This window comes from Myotis myotis, unplaced genomic scaffold (assembly GCF_014108235.1).
Source record: "Myotis myotis isolate mMyoMyo1 unplaced genomic scaffold, mMyoMyo1.p scaffold_m19_p_6, whole genome shotgun sequence".
NCBI classification, from domain to species: domain Eukaryota; kingdom Metazoa; phylum Chordata; class Mammalia; order Chiroptera; family Vespertilionidae; genus Myotis; species Myotis myotis.
The window spans coordinates 80,923,072-80,948,912 of record NW_023416368.1 but is presented as its reverse complement, the minus strand read 5'-3'; the positions used below and the strand labels follow the sequence as shown (position 1 = coordinate 80,948,912).

The 25,841-nt window shown below is 49.2% G+C and overlaps 2 protein-coding genes across 2 annotated transcripts in view; one reads left to right on the top strand and one right to left on the bottom strand.

Moving 5' to 3' along the window:
- The window catches only part of UHRF1 (ubiquitin like with PHD and ring finger domains 1), a 66,471-nt gene extending 43,030 nt beyond the window's left edge, over positions 1 to 23,441 (bottom strand). The window contains exons 1-2 of the mRNA XM_036314229.1: positions 23,351 to 23,441; positions 5,062 to 5,147 (exon numbers count right to left, since the gene is read on the bottom strand). The gene's annotated coding sequence lies outside the window, so the exon portion shown is untranslated. The remainder of the gene's footprint in view (positions 1 to 5,061; positions 5,148 to 23,350) is intronic.
- ARRDC5 (arrestin domain containing 5) lies at positions 3,426 to 13,782 on the top strand. Its single transcript, XM_036314232.1, is given in 4 exon segments — positions 3,426 to 3,678; positions 4,086 to 4,106; positions 4,969 to 5,210; positions 13,211 to 13,782. Coding segments are annotated over 4 exon segments (1,023 nt in total). The 3' UTR covers positions 13,718 to 13,782.
- Positions 23,442 to 25,841: the final 2,400 nt, after the last annotated feature.

Sequence of the window (25,841 nt, the reverse complement as noted above, 5' to 3'; positions counted from 1 at the left end):
TAGGGGCCCAGCAAGTGGGCAAGGCTGACCCTGTGGGTGGTCTCCAGGAGGGTACATTTTTATCTGAGGAGCCGGGCAAGAAATGGATAAATGAAGCAGATCATTTCAGACCAACAGCTGGAGAGTGGCCAGTGGCCTGTGGGGGTGGGGAAGGAGGATATTCTGGGTGAGGTGGAGAGGTGGGCCTCTCTTGGAACATGACATTTGAGCTGAGATCTGAGAAGAGAAACCAAGGACAGATGGGTTCAGGAAGGGAGGGCAAGCTCAGAAACAGGAAAAGGCTGAGAGGTGTAGGGGGAGCTGCAAGGAGGCCAAAGTAGCTGAACAGACACAGCAGAAGGGAGGTTAGGAGAGGGTGAGGTCAGAGGGGTGTCAGATAAGACCTCACAGGCCACCTGAAGGACTTTGGTCTCTTGGGAGCAGCAAGTAGCACGGGAGGGCTGTGAGTAGAAAAGTGAGGAGTTGCCATTTATGCTTTTACAAGGTTTCTCTGACACTGTAGAGTCCATTCCATCTTAGCACTGGTACTTCTGCTTTGATTTTCCCGGTGTTGACAGAATCCTGCCTCTCCAAAGATGCCCACATCCTAATCCCTGGGACAGGTGAATAGGATACCTTCCATGATAAAAGGGGCTTTACAGCTGGGTAAGTGAAAACTCCTGAGATGGGGAAATATCCTAGATTATCTGGGCTGGCCCAATATCATCACAAGGGTCCTATTAAGTAGAGGAGAGAGGGTCAGAGTCAGAGAAGAGATGTGACAACAGAAGTGGGGTTTGGAATGAAGAGGCCAAGAGGCAAGGAAGGTGGGAAGCCTCTAAAAGCTAGAAAAGGCAAGGAACAGATTCTCTCTTAGACCCCTAGAACACAGTCCCATCAACTCCTTGACCTAGCTCCTTAAAACCTGCTTTAGACTTCTTACCTCCAGCACTGTAAGAGAATTAAGTTGTGTTGTTTTAAACCACTACATTTGGGGGAATTTGTTATAGCAGCCATAGAAAACTAATACACTCCAATACACAAAGTCCAGATGCTGCTAACTTTCTCTAACTTCAGGACTCCGTATTACCAAGTACATTTCTGAGGGCTCAGCATTCAGCCACGTAGAGGCCATGTCACAGGTGGGAGCAGGTATCCATCAGGCCTACTGGAGCCTGTTTAGCAAATGAAACCTTCCAAATGAAACCTGCTGCAGGAACCTGGCCTGCTCCTGCTGAGCACATATCATCTGCTGAACCTGCTGTTGCAAAAACTCAGCACGCCCAAAGCGGTAATACATTCTTTCTGTACATTTGATACAGGGCACAGCCCAGGCTCCTTGGACATTTGAAGTTAAGTAACACAGAAGTACTGGTATCTGGCTTTTCCTGCAGAAAAGTTCACAAGAACTGGTGACACAGATCCCCATTTCTCTAGTCATTTGGAGAGAGAGGGGTTGCTTGGGTTAATTAACAGACATGGATAAGCTCTTGCCAGTTTTACTCAGTGATTAGCAGTTGTTCTCAACCTTCAGGCCCTTTAAATACAGTTCCTCATGTTGTGACCCAACCATAAAAGTATTTTCGTTGCTACTTCATAACTGTAATGTTGCTACTGTTATGAATCGTCATGTAAGTATCTGATATGCAGGATGGTCTTAGGTGACTCCTGTGAAAGGGTCGTTCGACCGCCAAAGGGGTCGCGACCCACAGGTTGAGAACCGCTGGATTAGAGGGTCAGCCTGCGGATCAATTGGTCTCAGGTTCAATTCCCCATCAACAGCACATACCTTGGTTGAAGGTTCCCCAGCCCCAGTAAGGGTGGGTGCGGGAGGCAACCAATCAATGTGTCTCTCATGTTGATGTTTCTCTCTCTCTGCCCCCCTTCCCCCCCCCTTCTGTCCTCTCCCCTCTCTCTGGAAACCAATGGGAAAAATATCCTCAGATGAGGATTAAAATAAATAAATAAACTAGGCCTGGTGGCTCAATTGGTCAGTGTTGTCCCAATGAGCCAACGTTGTGTGTTCGATCTCCAGTCAGGGCACATACAGGAGTCAACCAATGAATGTGTGGATGAGTGGAACAACAAATTGATGTTTCTCGCTTTCTCCCTTACTCTTTCTCTTTAAAACACATTTTTTTAAAAAAAAAAGATACTATGCCAAGTTTCTCCAAAAGACACTTACAAACCCTTTAGGGTGACAATATGTTGATGTCCACAAAAGACATCATGTACATTAAAACAGCAAAGATGATGAATGAGGCCTTCCCAGAGTCTGGAGAATGGACACTTCCCAATGCCTCTTTTGCTTTAGTGTCACTCTCACTTAGGCACCAGCCCACGTGCCAATCAGGAATAACCACTAGAGTACAAAGGACCTCAATTTCCCTTTTGTGAAATGATACACTCTTGAAGGTCAGTAAGATGTTCGGCAAACTTTTATTGCCCTCCCTGGTCCAATCAGGTCCTGGATCCAGCAGACATTGGTGGACACAACACTTACTGAGACGAAGTCCCGCCCTGAAGGCACTTCCCATCCAATGGGGGAGACAAAGGCATAAAGGGAAATGTCAGTTGTGCAGGGAGACGGTTCTTCATGGTGGCATCCACGTGTAGGTAGGACCACACAGTGCTCTGAGCACCTTCAATTCACATCAGATTTCATGTCCTGGCCACATCTTTAATCTTTTTTCTAACACAGAATGGGATGAATATAGAACCATTAAAATGAAAATGATTGCCCTCACCGGTTTGGCTCAGTGGATAGAGCATTGGCCTGAAAGGACCCAGGTTCGATTCCAGTCAAGGGCATGTACCTTGGTTGCGGGCACATCCCCAGTAGGGAGTGTGCAGGAGGCAGCTGATCAATGTTTCTCTCTCATTGATGTTTCTAACTCTCTATCCCTCTCCCTTCCTCTCTGTAAAAAAATAAAATATATTTTTTAAAAAATGAAAATGATTGTGTCTGACCCCAGAACAGTGTGTGGATCCTGAGGCGCACACAGCAAATTTGGGGGCCATCAGATGGGGCAGAAAATACCTCTGGGCTCATTTGCTGTGCCTCTCCATCTGGACATAGAGCTCACACCACCTACCTCAGCAGAGTGGCTGGACCAACTCTTCCCACCCAAGGCCCCTAAACCCCTGGCATGATGATAGGGGTCCCCTGTGTGACCGGAATGTTGGCGCCTTATGGTTGTTTTTTGTTTGCTTGCTTATTATTTTCTAGGAAAAGGTGTTATTTTCCAGGCTACCATTTTACAAACCAGTGAGGACTCTGGGATTCCCAAGCTGCTGCCTCCCTTCCTCCTGGTCACTGGGGATCCCTTCCCGGAACCCTGGCTGGATGATGTCACAGACAGGTGACCTCACTGAGGCCAAGGAACCCCGGCATCTCCGTGGCATGGAGGAAGGGGGAGGATGTTTCCCCACCCGCCCAACCCTCCATGTCTGTGGTGAAGTGGATCGAGTTAGTGCTGCCCAAGGATGCGATCTACCTGGCCGGCTCCTGCATAAAAGGGCAGGTGATTCTAACCCTGAACAGCACCCTGGTGGACCCCATTGTGAAGGTGGAGCTCGTGGGAAGGGGTTACGTGGAGTGGAGTGAAGAAACCGGGGCATCCCGTGATTATAGCAGAGATGTTATTTGCAACAACAGGGCCGACTATGTACACAAGTCAAAGAAGTTCCCAGTGCAGGGTAAGGAGGAGGCCAGCAGCCAACCCTAAACATAATAGGAACCTGGGTCTGGAAGGTAAACAGATGTTAGTCGGTCAGCAAACCCCGGGGATGTCAGAAATGGGCAGAGACGTGGCTCCTCCGTAGGAGGGAATCCCTGTAAAACAATGACCATCAGATACACGAAAATAAGATCTCAGGAGCTGGTCATGGAGGCCTTTCCAAAGAGGTGACAACAGAGCACAAAGATGAGTGACGGGAGGGACACGAGCCATGCAGACATCTGGGGGAGGAGCAGCAAGATGCCAGATCTTAATCCTCAGCAATCATGTGGCCCCTCTGGGTCCCCATTTAGCCATCCGGAAAATGAAAATAACAAGTCCTGCCTCGTGAGATTTCTTTGAGGGCTTAATGATTCAGTGGCTTAGATAGTGCGGGGTATACAGTAAGTGCTTGATAAATGTTAATTCTTTCAACCAAAACACTCACCTGCCCAGTACCACCCCAGCATTAGGCACCACCCCTCCTTCCCCATTTCCAAGAGACTGTATTCCCCCGCAAAAGTATCAACCTTAAGCCTGCAATAGGTTCATTCATTCATTTCACAAACATTTAGTGAGCACCTGCTGGACACAACACTGTGCCAGGTGCTGGGGATACAACAGCGAAGAACACACACATGGTCCCTGGTGTCGTTGGGTTGCCTTCAGGCGGGAAAAACACAATCATAAGAGAGTTTTGGAGAAATGCAAAAAATAAAAAATAAGGTCACAGAAATGGGGGCAGTGTGAGTTTCTCCCTGGTCCTCAGTCTCCACTCAGTCCATCAACAGATATTAAGCACCTACTGTATGCTGCTGTTCACAGTGCACTGAAGACTGAGCTCTGCGAGGGCAAGGAGGTGTGGCTGCCTTGCTCACTGCAGCAAACACTGCCTAAAAGAGCCCCTGGCATGTAGCAGGGGCTCAGGCTGTGTTTGTTGAATGAACCCCTCTCATTCCCAGCAGAGGAATTCAGAAGCCATGTCCTCCTGGGGACTGAATCATGAGGACCAGTTCCTCAGACCCAAGGCAGAACTGAGCGCGTCCCCACCATTGTTTTGGAGCAACCACCCCAGCCCCGTCACCCACCTGGGGCATCCCCTTTCAGCCCCCCTGAGGCCTGGGCCTGATATTTATGGGCCACTCAGGTCCCTAAAAGCACCTAGCTCAGCCGAGCTCTGGGACAGGCAGGCCAGGCCCCGAACAACCTCCCCCACCAAAGCAATAACTAAAGAGGAAAACAAAATGGAAAAAGAAAAAGAAAAAAAAAGCTGCTAGAACCTTCTGATGGCATCGGTGTGTTTTGCTTTCAGATAATTGGTTAAGTGCAGGCAGCCACACCTTTGATTTCCATTTCAACTTACCTCCCAGGCTCCCTTCTACCTTTACCAGCAAAATTGGCCATGTCTTCTACTTCGTGCAAGCCTCCTGCATGGGCCGGGAGCACATTCTAGCAAAGAAGAGAATGTACTTGTTGGTTCAAGGGACTTCGGACTTCCCCCGAGAAAACCAGGTAGGAATGGGGAAGGAGCCCTGGTGGGGCTGGTTCCTCAAAGCTCCAGGGCGGCAGGGGGCGTGCGTGCGACTGAGGAGGCCCTGGCAGGGAAGAAGGGAAGGGTGTTGGAGGCTCCCGGGCCCAGTGAGTGCACAAGTGTGAATCAGAAACCAGGGCAGGAACTACGCAGTGCAACTCGACCGGGGTGATTCACCTGGGCAATGTCTGGGGACATGTGTGGTTGTCGCCAGTGGGTGTGCTCCTGGCCTTGGTGGGTGGCCCAGGATGGCCCCCCACAGAGAATGACCAGGCCCCAGTGTCCTGGACCCTACAGTACGTGAAGACTGATCTGAGGTCCCCTGGGTCAGAGAGAGACTTGGACACTCAGTGACTCGTCCTGGGCTTTGAGCCCTCAGACAATGCAGGTGGTGTCCCCCCTCCCCGCAAGAAGCAAGGGAAGGGGGCGGCCTCCATCCCAGGGGAAGGGAGGGCATGTGGCACCAGTCTGCCTGAGCGGAGAAGGATTTCTGGGTGGTTTCTGGAGGCCCAGGTGCAGAGGCGGAAGTTAAGCGGGTAGAGGACCGTTGACCACAGTCACTTCACCTTCCTGGAGCCTCATTTGCTACCAGCGTTGGCGGCTCAGGGAGCTGGCATTTTCATTTTTGAGGTCCTGACTAAAATCCCAGACTCCACCCCCTCCCCACCTACCTGCTGTGTGACCCTCTAGAAGTGACCTTGCCTCTCTGGGTCTCCTTGTCCTCATCTGTGAAATGAGCAGAGAGCCAGTGCCTGCCTCCTAGTCATGGAGGGAGTAATGAGTGAAGTTGATGCAAGTAAGTCCAGGGCTTCTCAGAGAGCCTGGCAAGGGGCAGTAAATCGTGTCACTGTTGCCACCACCTGTATTGTTATCTGTGTAACAAGGGGGTCCTTTCTAGTCCAGCCAATCTCACGGGATGGTTTTGGGAGGCGGCCAGGAGAGGTCGGTGCTTGGAGGGGTGGGTCAGCCCTGAGATGAGCAGGTCGGAGCTCAAGGCCTGCTTAGTCCCCTGCCCCCTGTGTGACCTTGAGCAGGCCATGTCTCTTCTCTGGGCTCCCTTCAGAGGCAGTCTGGAGCGCCAAGGGAACAAGACAGGAGCTGGGGACAAAACACTGGTGTTGGGTCAGACCTTGCTTTATATCTCCAACACCAGACTCTTCATTAGCCAGATAGCCTTACCAGCGCCTTGCAGAGCCTCTATTTTCCTGATCTGTACAATGGGAATAATGAATAATAATAATAACAGCAACACTTCCCTCCGTGGGTGCCTGTGAGGACTGCTATGCACCAAGCACAATGCCTACACATAGGAGGCACCCAGGAAGTGGGAAGAGCTAAAATCGCTATCAGAGCAGCAAGGAGAGTTATCACAGATAAGTTTTGAGAGTCTGAAAATACTGTTTTTTCCAACTACTCAGTACTGTTTTAACCAAACTGGTCAAGGGAGGCCTCCTGGAGGAGGTGACATTTTAGTAGAGAATTGAAAGGGGAGTGGGGGAAAGCCATGGCAGTAGAGTGTTGTAGGCAGAGCACACAACATGTGCAAAAGTCCTGAGGCAGGATAGCGTATATGAGGCAGGCTGAGGGCAGGAGCTGGGGGGCCAGGGCAGAGGCTACTACGCTGATTCAAGTAGAGGCATAGTCCTAACCCCCAACAGTCTGTCCTTCTCAGAGCAGACAGAGGAAGTCAGGTGATGACCTTCCTCTGCCCACAGCCCTCCAGGGTGCCTACCCTCCTTGGGGGAAAAGCCCAAGTCTTCCCCACGGCCCACAAGGTCCTGCATGACCTGCCTCCATTTCCTCTGTGCCTTCATGTCCTCCCTCTCTCTCCACGTGCGCACCTCCCCTCCGCCTCCACCACTCTGCTCCTGCCACATGGGCCTCCTCACTGCTCCTCCAACACACCAGGCACAGTCCTGCCCCAGGACCTTTGCACAAGTTGTTCCCTCTGCTCGGAACACTATAATGTGACCTTGCTATCCTTCTGATCTTTGCTCAGAAGCCATGTCTTCATCCACCTGCATTGCCGATGGCCGAATAAACAGCCACAAGCTATGCAGGGCAACTTCGCTACATCTATCCATATTAAAACGAACATGCACTTTGCCCCAGTCATTCCCCTTTTAGAAATTTCTCCTACTGACGTTCTTTCACGTATGTGGCATGACTCCCCACGGCATTGTTTATAGTGGCAAAAAAATTGGGAAGTCTAATGTTTGTTGCTTAGGGAATTGTTTGCGTAGGAACACCCAGGCAAAAAGACACATTCTATGGAGTAAAGCAAAAGAGACAGACGGACGATGACGGAGTGAGGCAGCGCCCCTGGTCAGGATCTCCAAGTCACTGGACTGAATGAAAAAAGCAAAGTTCAGGACAGCAGGTCTAGCCTGCCACTGGTGGTGAAAACAAATTACTTCCTTGCAGGAAGGAGAGCAGAGCAACTGGCCACAAACGCTGCCTTGTGGGAGGGAGTAGGGGAGCTGGAAGCAAAGAAACTTTTCCCCTTCCACCCTTCCACTCTTTATTTCTAACAGCTTTATTGATATATAATTCTCATACCTTGTAATTCACCCACTTAAAGTGTACACAGAGTTATGCAACCGTCGCCACAGTCGGTTTTAGAACATTTCATCACCCCCAAAAGAAATGCTGCCCCCCCTCGCTGTCACAGCCAGCCTCCCTCTGCCCGGACCCCAGCCCCTGACAACCACTAACCCACTCTCTCTGTGGATGTGCCTGTTCGGAACATTTCACAGAAGTGGAGTCACACGCTGTGCGGCCTTTGTGTCTGGCTTCGCTCACTGGGCGTCATGTTTTCAAGGTCCCTCCGTGTTGTAGCGAGTGTCCGTGCTTCACTCCTCTTTAAGGCTGCATCAGTGCACGGTGGGCACCCATTGATGGACACTTGGGCTGCCTCTTTGGTGACTGTCAATCGTGCTGCTGTGAACATTCAAGTACAAGTGTTTGTGGGGCGTGAGCCTTCCTTCCTCTGGGTGGCTTCCTGGAGCGGAATTGCTGGGGCAGATGGTAAGGCTGTTTCACCTTCCGAGGAACTGCCTGTTGTCCGCGGCGCCATCTTACCTTGCCACCAGCAATGCACAGGGTTCCAATTCCTCCACATCCCCTCCACTCAGCACCATTTGGGAGAGGAGCTTGTCCTAGAGCCCCTTCCTAACTAGCAACCCTAAGGAAACCCCCTTTTTTTGCTCCCCTTATCTCATTATGTCCCCCATTTGCATCCCATCGCAGCCTCATCACTGTCTCAACCAGAAACGACGTGGTGTGTTTTCACACGTGCCATTTACATCCACCTCCTCAACCAGAGCAGGTCTTCATCGCTATGGGTTTTCCCTAAACTTGGCACCAAGTAGATGCAAATAAAACCCAGTTGAATGAATGAGCCCACCTCCCACAGTGTCATATATGCTAAGGAAATACAGGGTTCCAAAGAACTCGCAGGTCTAAGAACTCCAGTGTTGGCTCTGCATTGGAACTGTTACTGGTCAGGCGTGGAGGTCTCCCGGACCACCGCTGGCTGCTCTACACACCTCCTTCAGGGCCAGGACAGAACTACAGCCCCGGCCCTGAGTTAGAGCAGGGAGCTCCTTAACACGTGCGTGCGGGGTCCTAACGCATGCCACGCCATTTCGAATAACAGTAGAGGGATTTAGAACCTAAACTCCCCTCAATGAGCCTTCCTAGGGAAAGGGAAGCCTGTGAAGGCTAAAGAGAAGTAGGGCCACAGGCAGAAGGCAGGAGCTGAGGTCCAAAGGGGTCGGGGGTCACCCGAGGTCTCCAAGAGGAGACACAGTGGACCTAGAACAGTGCTTTTCAAATCGCAGATCCTGACCCATTAGTGCAGCGGTTCTCAACCTGTGGGTCGCGACCCCTTTGGCGGTCGAACAACCCTTTCACAGGGGTCTCCTAAGACCATCCTGCATATCAGATATTTACATTACGACTCATAACAGTAGCAACATTACAGTTATGAAGTAGCAACGAAAATAATTTTATGGTCGGGTCACAACATGAGGAACTGTATTTAAAGGGCCAGAAGGTTGAGAACCACTGCATTAGTGGGTTGCAAAGTCAATTCAGCAGATTGCAAACACATTTCTGTAAAATGAAAGAATAGGCAAGACCAAAATTAAGAAAATATCTACGTTGTGGGGTACAAACACACACACACATATATATGTATATGTATGTGTATGTGTGTATATGTATATGTATATGTATGTGTATATGTATATGTATATAATCATTTTTATATATGAAGAAAGAACAGAGAATAAAATAAATAGAATAGAAATATCAAAAAAAGTCATTTGGTGGGTTGCAATCGACTTCAAGTGAAAGAATAGAATAGAGTTTTCCAGAAAGAAAAAAAAAAAACTTGGTGGGTTACAACTAGCTAATTTTTATAAAAATTTTTGTTTTATATAAAACAAAATGATAGACTAGAGTAAATGGACTAGAAATAACAAAAATAAATTCAAAGGCTTGCAACCAACATTTTTTAAATAAATCAAATAGAGTAGAACAGGAAGCAGAAGTTCATAAACTTGCTTCTCTTTCACCGATCTAGGTGGAGATGTACATACAGATTTCTATTCTTTGCCTCAATGTTAAAAACCTATGTTTTAACTGTGTTTTTTTAAAGGAATAATATATTATAAATACTGTATGTGGCTTGCAAAGTCTAAACTATAATTATTATCAGTTCCTTTACAGAAAAAGTTTGCCAATTCATGCCCTAGAGAAACTCATGTTGTAAGCCCCCAAAAATTGTCTTCAGGCTGCTCCTTCTAGCATTTTTATGATATCAAACTCATGGAAAAATAGAAATGTCCATCATAGGAGGATGAATAAATTATTTTGCAACACACTCAGTTGCATTCCTAAAGACTAATTAACCAGAATGGCAGGCACCAATGTGAAGGCATTTCAAACACAGAATATTGAGCTGGAAAAAGCAACTTGCTAGGAGACATGTGCAGTTTGACTTATTTAAAATATGTAAAAAAAAATAGATGTATTCCTAAATAATGTGAAAATTCTCTGAGAACCACAAATGCCAAATTCAGATCATGGCTGGCTGCACAGAGGAGAGGGAGCAGTGAGTTGAAGCCCACAGAACACACAAGATTTCAGTATAATAGGTAATGTTTTATTTCTCAAACATATTGGAAGATACATTTTAGGTTTTTGTATTATTATTTTATTATTATTATTCTTTATATGCCTTTTCCTAAAACAATATATCTTAGTTAGGTCCCTACACATACACATGTGCAGGTAAAAGAAAGTGATTATTAGAGCGTTGGCCTGCGGACTAAAGGGTCCCAGGTTCAATTCCAGTCAAGGGCACATGCTGGGTTGCAGGCTCGATCCCCAGTAGGGGGTGCACAGGAGGCAGCCAATCAATGATTCTCTCTCATCATAGAAGTTTCTATTTATCTCTCTCCCTTCCTCTCTGAAATCAATAAAAAAAATATTTTTAAAAATCATAAATAAATAAATAAAATTCCGAATTGTTGTGCCCTGGCAAGTGTGGCTCAGTTGATTGGGCATTGTGCCATGCACCAAAAGGTTGCCAGTTCGATTCTGGTTCAATTCCGGTCAGGGCACATGCCCAGGTTGTGCATTCGATCCCCAATGGGCAGGAGGCAGCCAATCGATGTTTCTCTCTCTCTCTCCCTTCCTCTCTCTATAGAAATCAATTTTTAAAAAAATTAATAAAATAAAACTCAGGATAGTTGCATTCTGGTCATATATGAGGAACTTTGGAGAGGGGGGGAACTGGCAAATTCCTACTTCTTGACTTGGGTGGCTGTTATAAGAGGGTTGGCCATATAATAATTCACAAGGTTATACATTTGTTTTGTGAAGTTTTCTGTATCTGAGTTGTATTTTTTTTATAATGTTTGGGTTTTTTTAAAAAAAATGCATAGATACAATAAACCCCAAATTCAAGATAATGCTTACCTCTAGGGAGAGAAGAGGTGATGCATTGGGGAGGGGTCCACGGGGGCTTCAATGATATTGATGATGTTTTATTTATTTATTTGTTAATCCTCATCAGAGGTTATATATTTTTTTCTATTAACTTTTAGAGAGGTGGGAGTGGGAAAGAGAGAGAGAAACATTGATGTGGCAGAGACATATTAATTGGTTGTCTCCTGAATGTGCCCCACTGGGGCCAAGGATTGTACCTGCAACCCAGGTATGTGCCCTTGACCAGAATCCAACCCACAATGCTTTGGTGTAGGGGCTGATGCTCTAACCACTGATCCCACCGGCCAGGGCTATTTTTATTTTAAATTGTGATAATATTACATAACATAAAATTTGCCATCTTAACCATTTTTAAGTGTACAGTTCACATAGTTGTGCAATACTGATGTTTTATTTTTTATTATTATTGATTTCAGAGAGGAAGGGAGAGGGGGAGAGAGAGATAGAAACATTAATGATGAGAGAATCATGATCAATTGGACACACCAAGGATTGAGCCAGCAACCTGGGCACGTGTCCTGACCAGGAATTAAACCGTGACCTCCTGGTTCATAGGATGACGCTCAACCACTGAGCCACGCCCACCAAGCCTGGTGTTTTATTTCTTCAGTGAACAGAGCTCTGAAACAAATCAGGAGAAGTCCTACCTGCTGATAAAGCAGGACATGACAGTGCTGTTCTAGTAAATGATTAACAACCTGCTCTGGTGCAAGACAGCCCTAATATGTAATGTTCGCCAATTTCCATGGTGTAAATACTCCCGTCATAGTCAATTTCAAGTTACTAACCTCATGCCACTAATGGGAAGTTTGAGGGGACTTTGCAAGCATTTGTAACACTGTTCTCGATCACTTTTATGCTTAAAGGGAATAAGCATGCAGGCAAATTCTAAACCCGCCCACATTACATCAAGTCTCTTAAATATTATCCACAAATCAAAAAAAATGTAACTCAAGCCACACATTAAATATAATGTATATGTGACTTTATTTGCAATCCAGCAGCTGACGAGTAGATATAAGGGCTGCATTTTGAAGCATTTATTTTAACACATTACATAATTTCAACCCTATAGTTTTCTTATCATGATTCAGAGCTCATCATAGTTCCTCCTTAAATCTGAGCAACTTGGGTAAGCCTTAGTCTTGGGCTTAGACCAGGGGTGGGTAAACTTTTTGACTCGAGGGCCACAATGGGTTCTTAAACTGGACCGGAGGGCCGGAACAAAAGCATGGATGGAGTGTTTGTGTGAACTAATATAAATTCAAAGTAAACATCATTACATAAAAGGGTACGGTCTTTTTTTTTTTAGTTTTATTCATTTCAAACGGACCGGATCCGGCCCGCGGGCCGTAGTTTGCCCACGGCTGGCTTAGACTCTAAGACAGTCCCTTTTTCCCAGAAAACCATGGCTCAGAGAAGTCAAGCCATTTGTTCAAGTTCACACAGCAAATGAGTAAGGGAGCTGGGGATAAAACTAGGATCTGGTGGATTCTTAGCCCTATCTATATATATAAAAGGTTAATATGCGAAGTGTCCCCTCAGGGTTCAACCTGGAGACTGGGAGTTCGATCGCTCGCTATGACATGCGCTGACCACCAGGGGGCAGCGCAGAACGAAGGAAGGCCCCGGCTGGAAGGCCCCAATTGGCCCTGATCACCAGCCAGGTCTAGGGACCCTACCTGTGCACAAATTTCTGGCACTGGGCCTCTAATTTTACATATAAAGAAATTGATACTTAGAATGGCAAGGGCTGTGATTAAAGGAAGCTGGGAGGTGACTCCAGGCTTTTGGCTGCAACATCCCTAAGATTCTAGATTCCATCTCCATGCCTTTGACTAGGAAAGTCCCAAAAGGCTCAAGCCTCAGAAGTGCTGAAATAGTGGGGCGTTAGGCAGATGAGTGGATCGCGTGGCCACAGTGCCTCACAATGGTTCATTTCCCCCAACCCCACCCCTTCTAGAGTCCCCTGTTTGTGGAGACTGAGAAGAAGGTCTCCTACAACTGCTGCAGGAAGGGCAGCATCTGCGTCCAGATCCAGTTGGAAAATAACACCTTCACGCCAGGGGAGCGGGTCCTCTTCACCACGGAGATCAACAACCAGACCAGCAAGTGCATCAAGACGGTCGTCTTCGCCCTCTACACCCACGTGCAGTACGAGGGCTTCACGCCCAAGACGGAGCGGCGGTCACGGGTGGAGAGCTGCGAGCTGCTCCGGCAGGAGGCCAACACCCAGATCGTACCCTTCGACACCACCAAGATCGTCAGCATCTTCAACCTCCCGCCGGTTCTGTCTGTGAGCAGCGACTTGCAGGAAGGCGAGATCATGAGCACCCAGTACGAGCTGGTCAGCACGGTGCACCTGCCCTGGTCCCTGACCAGCGTGAAGGCCAAGATTCCCATCATCATCACCAGCACCGCCCTGGACTCAGACAGCTGCCAGAGGCAGGAGTGGGCAAGGCAGTGTTAGCCATGAGCAAGGATTGCCAGAATTAAGTGCCCAAACTTCTAAATAGAAAGAGCTTTATCACTCTACCAGCGGCCCTTTCTTTGTCTTGCACAGATGGGTTTCACATGAGTCTGGTGTGGGAGCACATTATCTAAACCTCCCCAAGCTCCAGCCTTTTGGGCATCCACTTCTCCCATCCCCAGAAAGTTCACTGCCAGGAGGGCACAAAGGGAACTGACAAGCCGTCCAGGGCCCCAGCTCCATGTAAATATATATATATATATATATATATATATATATATATATATATATATATATATATATAAATTTATTAATTTCAGGGAGGGAGGGAGAGGGAGAGAGAGATAGAAACATCAATGATGAAAAAGAATCATTGATAGGCTGCCTCCTGCACGCCCCACACTGGAGATCGAGCCCGCACCCCAGGCATGTGACCTGACCTGGAATCAAACCCCAACCTCCTGGGTCATAGGTTGATGCTCAACCACTAAGCCACGCTGGTTGGGTCTCCCTGGGGTCTTTGGTGCCTGGACCAGGGGTCCTCAGCCAGGGGTGGTTCTGTCTTCCAGGGGACACTGGACCATCACTTGGGAAGGGGGTGCTTCTGGCACTAAGTCATTGGGGCTTAGGGGTGCTGCTCAGTAACCATAGTATCCAGGAAGGCCCCAACCCAGAGACTGACCCACCCAAATGTCAGGAGTGTGGAGGGGGAGACCCTGGGCTGGAGCAATTCAGAGGGGAAGGTGGTTGTTGAGTCCCAGGACTGCATCTGCAGGCCTCTTACCCACATCAGCTCCTGCCCCTCCTCCACTCAGCCCACCTGGGCTCCAGGGCTCCCCTCAACCAAAGTCCTCCAAGGCCAAGGGCATGCATATCCGCATGTCCAATCCATCAGCAAGACATAGGGGCTCCTTCTCCTACGTCTACCCAGAATCCTCCCATTTCTCTCCACTTTGCTTCCATCCATCCATCATCATCGCTTACTTGGACCAGTGCAGTCACCTGCACCTGGATCTCCTGGCTCCTGACCATGTCTCCCTCCCAGGATGCCCACTTCAATTTGAATTTCAAAGGGACAAAAAAAAATTTTTTAGCATAAGTACATCCCACACCATTCCTGGGATATGCCTTTGTTTTAAAAGCCTCATTCAGGCCCTGGCTGGTTTGGCTCAGTGGATAGAGCTACGGCCTGAGGACTGAAGGGTCCCAGGTTCAATTCCAGTCAAGGGCACATGCCTGGGTTGCAGGCTCAATCCCAGTAGGCAGAGTGCAGGAGGCAGCCAATCAGTGATTCTCTCTCATCATTCATGTTTCTCTCTCTCTCTCCCTCTCCCTTCCTCTCTGAAATCAGTAAAAATATTTTTTAAAACTTCATTCATCCCTGGCCCGTGTTTCTCAGGTGTTTCTCAGTGGTTAGAACATCGGCCACATACTGAAGGGTCTTGAGTTCAATTCCCAGTCAAGGGCATATACCTGGGTTGCAGGTTAGATCCTCTCCCTGGCTGGGGGTTTGGGGTGCGGTTAGGAGGTTGGTGTGTGTGCGGGAAGCAACCAATCAATGTGTTTCCCTCACATAGACGCTTCTCTCTCTCTCTCTCCCCCCTCCCCCTCCCTTCCACTCTCTAAAAATCAATGGGAAAATTATCCTTGGGTGAGGATTAACAGAAAAAATAAAACTTCATTGTTTGTCTGATATTCCAATTTAACTGGGCAGCCTGGATTTTATCTGACAATCCTATTCCCCAAGCAACTCAAGGATTCCCTACACAAATCAGGCCACCTCACCCTTTGACTTAAAACCTCCATCAGGTCCTCACAGCAATCGCCTTGGCCAGCAAGGCCCTGCATAGTCAGGAATAGAGGAATGGGCCAGAGTGTGTTCCCTTTGGCTAATGACTAAAATATTTCTCCAGGCAACCACAGGCCGCAAAATACCCACACTCGCCTCACCCATGATTCAGGCAGGAGGCATATACACTTGAATAGCAGCCCTCCCCAGCCCTTGGAAGATTCCCAAAGAGCAAGTGGGTAGCTCCAACTGAGTCACTGTTTTAAATAAAACTGTGTGTGTGTGTGTGTGTGTGTGTGTGTGTGTGTGTGTGGAGGGGGGAGACAGAGTGAATAGGATGCACAGATTTATTTATTTTTTTATCTTTTGGGGAGGTCGAGGGAGAGGCCCCTCACAAACACATTCTTAAGATATCTGCAAAAGCTAGTTGCGGAGGGGGGGGGCGGGGGCGAAAGGGGGGGCGGGGGCTGGCTCCCTGGTGCTGCTGGACTGGGGTGGGATGTGCCCCTGCCGGCCTGGGTATGTGATCTTCCCTAGGGTGTCCTCATCTGTCTGTTCCGCTTCCCAGAAACTCACAAAAAAGCTTTTTTGGGGAGGAAGGGGAGATGGGGATGGCCCTGCTTGCCCTAATGTCCTGAGCCCCAGCCTGAGATCCTCGAGGCTCCGCGGCCAAGTCTGGGCCATTCCCATGTCCTCGAACCAAGTCCAGAAGGGCTGTGTTCTTCACCGCTGCAGAGCCAAGGCCCAGTCCCCTTCCTGCATCTCATCCCGACCACCTGCACTGCAAAGGCCTGTGTCTTGCTCTGCTCTGTGCCGGGGAACTGAGCTGGGGGAGCCATGGCAGAGTCCTCCTCAGGCCCCGCACCACCCAGCCCCAGGTGTTTGTAGAATGGAGTACAGTTGCCCCTTGAACAACACAGGTTTGGACTCTGTGGGTCAATTGAAACAACCTGCGTATAAGGGGACCCTTGAAGTTCAGACCACATTGTTCAGGGGTCAAGTACACAACAACGGCATTCAGGACAGGCAGCATTTCAGGCACCGTGGTCAGTCATAAGTCAGCGGGTGAATGCCCCTCAAGGGGCGCGGCATCCGTCAGGACGGGGGCACCTTTGAACCAGAAGCAGGCTTCAGATTTCGTGCTGGGTTGTTCCACCTCACTATACTATCCCTACTTCTGCTTTAGAGCAAGTGATTTCTCCTCTCTGAGCCTCAGTTTCCCAATCTGTAAAATGGAGAGGACAGTAATAGCCATCTCTAGGGTTTGGAGGACCTTGTCACCTCACTGTCCTTGTCTTCTTATTATCTTAGGCTTTTTATTTGGAAAAATCCCAATCCTATGGAAAAGAGCTGAAAGACCGATACAATAGACACGTGATCTCCCCACTCTGTTCTCCATGGTTGGTATTGACCATTTTCCCCTTTTTCTCTTCCTCTGTCCCCCTAACCCAGTGGTCGGCAAACTCATTAGTCAACAGAGCCAAATATCAACAGTACTTCTTTAAAATAGACTCGCCCAGGCCAAAAACCGACTTCTGCGCATGGGCCACGAAGTTTCAATCGCACTGCACATGTGCCCGCACGTGGCATTTTGTGGAAGAGCCACACTCAAGGGGCCAAAGAGCCGCATGTGGCTCGTGAGCCGCAGTTTGCCGACCACGGCCTAACCGCTTTGAAGTAAGTTGCAGCATCATAGCACTTCACTGCAGTGCTCTGCGCTCCAACCCATATGCTAAGAATCAGAAGTTTCTCCGAGGAAACGACAGGACCATTCTCACTCTCTGGGCTTTCACAGGGGCAGCACCGCCATCTCAGGTCTGTGCTCCACATTCCCATTCCCCACTGTCCCATATATCTGTATCGTTTTAGTAAAATATTCAGTACATAAAATTTACCCTTAACCATTTTAAGTGCACCGTTCAGAGGCAGTAAGCACATTCACATTGTTCTTTTTTGTCGTTTTTCTTGTTAGTCCTCACCCGAGGACATTTTTCCCATTGTTTTTTAGAGAGAGTGGGAGGGAGGGGGAGAGACAGAGAGAGAGAGAAAAACATCGATGTGAGAGAGACACATCGATTGGTTGCCTTGACCGGAATCGAACCCGGGGCCCTTCAGTCCACAGGCCGATGCTCTATCCACTGAGCAACCCGGCTAGGACCACATTGCTCTTTTACCAGCACCACCATCCATCCCCAGAACTTTCTGATCTTCCCAGACTGAAACTCTGTCCCCATTAAACACTAACTCTTCATTCTCCTCCCCCGGGCGCCCCACCCGCCCCCTCCAGCCTCTGACTCCCACCATCTACTTCCTGTCTCTATGGATCTGACTCCTCTAGGGACCTCATGTGAGAGGAATCACACAGTATTTGTACTTCACTGAGCATAAAGTCCTCAAGGTTCATCCATGTTGCAGAATCTCTTTCCCTTTAAGGCTGAACAACATTCCAGTGTGTGATGGGGACCACATTGTGTTTACCCAGTCATCCATCCATAGACATTGAAGTTGTTCCGTCTTCTGGAATTATTATTCTGGTGAATAATGCTGCTATGAACATGGGTGCACAAATAAGTATTTTGGGGACCCCACTTTCAATTCTTTTGTGTGTGTGCCCAGAGTGAAATGCTGGACCATGTGCTAATTCTATGTTTAATTGTTGGAGGAGTTGCTTTACCATTTGCTACAGCAGCTACATTATTTTACATTCTCACTGAATATATCTTTTATAGTTGGGACTTTTGGGGGGAGGAGTGGCAAGGAGGTGGAGACAAATCCAGGCTCCAATAGGGATCACACATTGCTTCTTTTTTTTTTGGGCACACTCTTCGGCTCTTTTTTCATCTAGAACATTCCCCTTGCCTTGTTGTGTGCGTTCAGGGGTCTGGGCCAGTTGTCTTATAGAGTCACCCACAATCTGGTGTTTCCTCCTGATTAGTTTCAGGCTGAGATTTCAGAACTGATACTGTGTTCTCCTCAGTGCATGGTATCAGGAGGCACATGATGCTGCTTTGTCACGTGACTAGTGATGTGATCCTTGACCACTTGGTTGCAGTGGTGTCAATCAGATCTCCGCATTTTAAGTTCCTTTTGCCTTTATAACTAGAGGCCCAATGCACGAAATTCGTGCAAGAGTAGGCCTTCCTTCCCCAGCTGCTGGCACTGGCTTCCCTCTGGCACCTGGACCAGGCTCCCGTCACAGCCCCGACTTCGTCCGGAAGGTCATCCGGTCTAATTAGCTTATTATGTTATTATTATTATAGATTAATAAGCAATCTGTGACCACCTTGTCTCTTACAACCTTTCATCAGGTGGGTTTTGTCTCCATGGGTGCCCCTTGCTTGAATCAGTTATTTCACTGGTGGTTGCAAAACAATGATTTTTCTAAACCTATAGATTCCTTCTACATCTGCTACCTGAATTGCTCTGCAAAGAGGAGCTTTCCCTATACCACCCCCACCCCACTACCTCCTCACCCCCATCATCTTTCTAATCTCTGTCCAGCATTCCTTAGAGCTGATCGCATCCTTTTCCCTCAAACATCCTCTTCCCTTGACTTCCCTGATGCCACACCCTTCTCATTCTCCCACATCGCAGATTTTGGATTTGGGGCTTCCGCTTCCTTCTAAGACACAGCATCAAAGACTCCTCTTTCAGGAAGCCTTCCAGCCATGACTGGCAGAACTACGGCCCTTCCTCCTCTAGGACCTGAAATACACATGACCTTCAAGGTTTATTTCCGCAGACACCCATATTCCACTGTTTGATCAACATTTTGAATTCTGGAAATGCTAGGCCAAGGGCACTGAACTTGGCTTGAAATATTTGGAGTGTTTTTCTTTGTTGATGGGATAGAGAGTGAGGATTTGATAGAATAGGTTTGAAAATCATTCCACTAACCCTGTGGATGGAATAGAGTTGAGAAAAAACATGGGAGTAGAAATATGTTCAGGAGCCCTGACCGGTTTGGCTCAGTGGATAGAGCGTCGGCCTGCGGACTCAAGGGTCCCAGGTTCAATTCCAGTCAAGGTTCAATTCCAGTGGGGGGTGTGCAGGAGGCAGCTGATCGATGTTTCTCTCTCATCGGTGTTTCTAACTCTCTATCCCTCTCCCTTCCTCTCTGTAAAAAATCAATAAAATATATTTTTAAAAAAAGACTAGTTATAAAGAGAAATAAACCAATACACATAAAGTTCTTTAAAAAAAAAAAGAAATATGTTCAGGAAGCTGCTAGGTCTGAATAATAACAGAAATAACGAGGACAATAATAATACTGTGGCACCAACAGGTTCAATGTCAAAATGTTTCCTTCTGGGCACAGGGCTAGACTACATTTCCCAGCATCCCTTGCCGCAAGGTGAGGCCACGTGACTGACTTGGCCTCTGACTTGGAATGCAAGAGGAAGTGGTATAACTCCCAGTCAGATCCATTAAAAACTTTCCAGAGGTGTCTTGTTCTTTCTTTCCGCTTTTGCCAGCTGCTTGGAGAGGCCTGGAAGAGAGCTGCCCAGGAAACTTGATCTGCACTTGATTGTCACATACAACAAGAAATAAAACTTCATTGAGTAAACAAACTCCACTGAAACTGAGATTTGCTTATTCCAGCTATTGGTCTACCCTAGGATTTCTCCACACATGACATTTGGGGTCAGATGATTATTTTTATAGGGGAAAGTCCTGTGCATTGTAGGATATTGACCACCATCTCTCGCTTTTACCCACAAGATGCCAACAGCAATCCCCCACCCTGCCCCATCCCAGTTGTGACAACCAAATATGTCTCCATACATTGCCAAGTGTCCCCTGGGTGGGCAGAATCACCCCCAGTTGAGAGCCTCTAGTCTATTCTTTTAGCTACATTTATGGAAGCCCTTGGACATGGGCTCAATGTGGCCACAGCTCAGCCTGTCACCCCATCTTCTCCCATCCCTACTTCTACCTGCTTCACCCTTCGCCCTCAGCTCTCCATTGCACTGAAGGCCCCACCTAAGGGTTATTACTGACCTTTTATTCTCCTTAGTTCTGTTTGTGTTACTTCCTAAATAATAATAATACTTTTTAAAAAGTATTTTTTATTGATTTCAGAGAGGAAGGGAGAGCGAGAGAGAAATAGAAACATCAATGATGAGAGAGAATCATTGATCAGCTGCCTCCTGCACGCCCCACACTGGGGATCGAGCCCGAAACCAGGGCATGTGCCCTGACTGGGAATCGAACCATGACCTCCTGGTTCATAGGTTAATGCTCAACCCCTGAGTCATGCTAGCCCAGCTATTATTATTATTATTATTATTATTATTATTATTATTGGAGAGAGAGGAAGGGAGAGGGAGAGAGAAACATCGATTGGTTGCTTCACACACTCACACAACCGGGGATGGAACCCGCAACCTGGGTATGTCCCCTGATCAGGAGTCGAACCAGCAACCTTTTGGTACATGGGACAACAACCAACTGAGCCACACTGACCAGGGCCTAAGTAATTATTAAACCTATTTCTCTCCACCTCCCCTGCCACTACCTGAATGCAGGCTACCCTCAATGCATGCCTGGACCTTTCAGGTAGCCTCTCCCAGGTGGCCCTGCTTTCACTCCTTCCCTCCACAGTCCAGTCTCAACACAGCAGCCAAAGAGAGAGCGTTCCAAAATGCATTTACAGGCTTGACTGGGGCTGCAGGAGCCGCTTCCAAGATAGCTCCTCACATGGCTGTTGGTGGGAGGCCTCGGTTTCTTGCCATAGGGGCTTCTTGAGCGTCCTCACCACATGGTGGCTGGCTTCCTCTGGAGGAAGTGGTCCAAGACAGAGAGAAAGGAGGCCGGGCACTGAATGCCTTTTATGCCCTGATCTCAGAAGTGACAAACGCAATCACTTCTACCATATTTTGTTTGTGGGACACAATTCACCAAGTTCAGCCCACATGCCTGAGGAGGAGAATTAACCTCCACCTTTAAAAAAAATGGTGGATCAAAAATAAAAATAAAAAATAGTAAAAATTTGTGGATCTATTTTTTTCTTATTATTTTTAATCTTTACCTAAGGATATTATTTCCATTGACCTTTAGAGAGAGAGTGGAAGGGAGGGAGGGGGGGGAGAGAGAGAGAAACATTGATGTGAGAGAGCTACATCAACTGGTTGACTCCAGCACGTGTCCTGACTGGGGCCAGGGATTGAACCTGCAACCAAAGTAGGAGGCCTTGACGGGGAATCGAACCCACGACCCTTCAGTCTGTGGGCCGATGCTCCAATCACTGAGAAACTGGCCAGGGCTGTGGATCTACTTTTTAAAAACACATTTCTCAACCCATTTCTCGGCATAACCCATTGGCTCCACCTTCCAAATCCTTCCAGATTCTCAACCTTTACATTGTTGCTATCCCGGTCCGGCAACCTGAGTGTCCACTGCTGGATGGAAAGATACACACAATGTGGTCCATCCAGACAATGGAATGTAACTCAGCCTTAAAATGGAAGGAAGTTCTGACTCCTGCTACAACATGAATGAACCTTGAGGCCATTATGCTCAGTGCAACAACTCAGGCACAGAAGGACAAATACTGCATGACTCCACTCACTGGCGGTCCTAGGAGAAGTCAGATTTAGACAGAAAGTAGACGATGGGAGCCAGGGGCTGGGGAGGGGAATGGGGAGTTCGTGTTTAATGGGGACAGAGTTTTAATGTGGGAATATAGAAAAGTCCTGGGAATGGGTGATGGAGATGGTTGCATAACAATATGAACGGTACACTTAAAAATGGTTACGTTCCATTTTATGCTGTGTGTATTTAACAATTTTAAAAAACTTAAATAATAATAGCATCCAACCATTATATAGTACTTACTGTGTCCCAGGCACTGTGCTGTGATATATTGCCTCATTTAACTCTCTCCATTGTCTTTGAGTTCAGGACAACAATCATCACTCCCATTTTACAGATGGGGCAACTGAGGCTCAGAGACATGCAGTGATTTGCCCAAGTTCTCACAGCCAGAATTAGAGCCCCTAGCCACAGTACATACCACTTGTGAACCACAGAGCCTCTCGTTGTTACTGCTTCAGCTAAAAAGGAAGGGACCGGTCACAGAGATGCAATGCTGAGGCAGGTGGCATCGCTGGCCCGCGTCCCTGGACATCAGTTCCGAGCTGGGATGGGGACCCAGGAGTGTCCGAGCCAGTGCAGCCACTGCAGGCTGGATGTGTGAAAAGGGACTTCTACCCCACGAGGCAGAGGAGCTTGTGCTGACGTTGTAGGTTCGAGCCTCCGTTTACAGCTTCGCTCTGGGCCTCAGTTTCCCTTACTGCAAAGCTGAGGAAAGCGCCGTGGAAGCAGCTAAGGACAATGGGTGCCTGGGGGACCCAGAAGTCCAATAAAGGCTTTTGAACCTCAGTTTCCTCATCAGCATGGAGGTAATATTCGATAAACATAACTATTACTGTTAATGCTATTACTTTTTCACCTCTGCAAGACGCTACATTGGGGGCTGGATTATTTCCTGGGTGGGGCCATCCTGGGCACTGTGGGGTGTTGAACAGCATCCCTGGCCCCCATGCACTTGGAGCACCCGGTAATCAGGACAACCAAAAACGTCTCCGGACACCCCAAGGACGCCAAGGACCGCCTTGGCTGGGACTCCTGCTCACGCCACAGGGTTGGGAGCCTGTGGTGAGTTAGTCTATCTGAGAGCAAATGCGAATGAGAATCCCAGCTCCGTTCAGCTGCTGTGTGACCTTGGGCGTGTCCCTTGTTTCTGAGCTTCAGCGATAGCCGATCCCTCCTGAAGAACCTGGGATTAAATGAGCCAAAGTCTATAAACCTTATCAGCCAAAGTAAGCGGTCACGGCACTCACCGCAGCTGGGGTCTTCTGGAAGATTCGGACCCACAATCTCGGCCCCTGCACCCTCCCCGCCGGCTGCCTCCTCTCCAGGCCCAGGTTCAGGGCACCACTCAGGCGGGCGTTGGGAACACTTCCTGTGCGGTGGCCCGTGGTGCCCACAGGACCAGGTGGGCCAACCAGAGAGCACAGCTGGGGCCGTCCTACTTCCTGCCCCCGGGGGTGCCTCTCACGCTCCCTTGCCTCCACCCCCAAAATAACATATCCCCCCCACCCCCCCATTCCCCAACCAAAGCGACCAGCACCAGCTGCAGCCAGGCACACAGAACCGGCAGGGCCCGCAACTGCCACCACAAAGCCTGCCCCGCTGGGAATGTCCTCCCCTTCGCCCATCTCCAGGGGATGACCTGGCCTCCCCCCGCCCCCCCTGGTCTGAGACTCATGAGCTCTGAGCAGGCAGGGCTGGCTGGAGGAGGGGCCTCCTTTGCCACCCTGGAGGACAGGGGACCCTCTCTGGCCAGAACTCCTAGATCCCAGGTGCCTCCCGTCTTCACCTCAAGACACTCTTTGGTGTGGGGGGGAGGGCTGGTTGCCAGGACAACAGCCCCCCATCTCTGCCTGGGAACAAAGGGGCAGCCAGGAGAGCCAAGAACTGCGTGTTCTTCCCCTGCCAACGTGACTGGCACGTCCCGGCAGTTGGCACTCGTAGGGCCGTGTCCTGAGTCTCCGGGCCTGGCCACCCTAGACAAGGCTTTCAGTGTGGGGGGTGGTGGCTGTGGCCTGGAGGGACCTAGTTCCTGGTAAGCTGCCCCTCGGCCTCTGTCCTTCCGGTGCCTTCTGACGAGGAAGTCCGCCCGCTCTGCCTCCCGAACTTCACTTTAAGGCCAGGGGGCCTCAGATGTCTGGCCGGGAGCTGGATGGGCCGCCAAGGCCAGGAGAGGAGGGTGGGAGTGGGGAGAGGGAACAAAAGCCCCATGGAGACCTTCTCGCGGCCAGACCCCTGGCCTGGCATCTGGGGCTGAGGGTGCCCAGTAGGACCCACCTCGCCTGGAAGGGCTGGCCCAGGGACAGTGTGTCTTAGCACATGTCCCCTCCCCCTCCTCCAACCCAGGTGACCGGGCAGGAAGCATTGGACAGCTGGCGCCACGAGGGAGGGGCAGGGTGGGGGAGGGGCTCAGAGTGGCGCAGGACACAGGCCAGGCCAGGGCCTGCCTGTTAAAAGACCCAGCTTCCTTGGCTAGCAGGCCCGAGGAGACAAAACCTTGCCTCCTGGCTATGGGGCAGCCGCAGCCGGCCAGGCCGTCCCCCACTGGCTGGGTCTGTGGTGCAGGGGAAGACATGGGCAGGCCTGTCATAGCTGGGTTTGGGCCACCAGAAAAAAATACAGGACACATAGGTAAACAAGTGGTTTCTTAGCATACGTGTGTCCTTTGCAATATTTAGGACAAACTTCTGCTTACCAGCATTTTTTGTGTATCTGGAATTCGCATGTAACTGTGTCACAGCATATTTTTATTTGATAAGCCTGCCATCCTAGGCCAGGGGCTCTGGGAGAGGCAAAATTGGGCTCACCAACATCCCCCCAAACTTGCCCTTCAGCTGGTCCCAGCCTCAGAGATGGCCCTGCTGTCCCCCTCTCCCATACCCAAGGGCCCCCAGCCAGAGGCCCATGTCAACCTCACCTTCTGAACCATGGCCTGTCCACTCTTTCTGTCTGCAGTCTCTCTCTCATCTGCCCCTCTCCCTGCACACCCTGCTATGAGACCTGAGCTCCCACCTGCCCCCCACTCTACTGCTCTTCCTTGCTTAGCTCTGCTGTCCCAAAAGCTTTCTGTTCTCTCAGGACCCCAGGCATAGCCATGGCCCCCACCTGAGTCAGGTCCTGTCCCTCCATCCTCAGACGTCCAGCACTCCCATCTTCCTCCTGGTAGAAGCCCACGTCCTCCCTGCTCTCCCAAGGCCCTGTAGGACCTACCTCAACTCCTCCCTGCCCTCCCCTTTCCCCCGCCCCCACTCACTCTGCTCCATCCACACGGCCTCCTCCCTGTCCCTGCAACAGGGCAGAGTCCTACCCCAGGACCTTTGCACCAGCTGTTGCTGCTGCGTAATGCACACCTCATCCAGAGAGCCACTTAGGTAGTTCAGCCACCTCCCTCCTGTAGGTCTCAGCTCAGGTGTCACCACCTCAGTGAGGTCTCCCTTGTCCACCTTATCTGAAAATCACAAACTGCCCGACTCTCCATCCTCCTTTCTGCTGTAGTTTTCTCCACGGCTCACGCCACCTTCCAATAGACTCTAATGTGTACTTTGTAGTTTTCTATCTGGTCCATCTCCCTCCAAAAGGGCAGGGGATGTTCTCTTCCTGGGTCACAGCCAAATCCCCAGAAGGGCACACAGGAGGCACTTAATAAACACTTCCTCGCCGAAACCGGTTTGGCTCAGTGGATAGAGCGTCGGCCTGCGGACTGAAAGGTCCCAGGTTCGATTCCGGTCAAGGGCATGTACC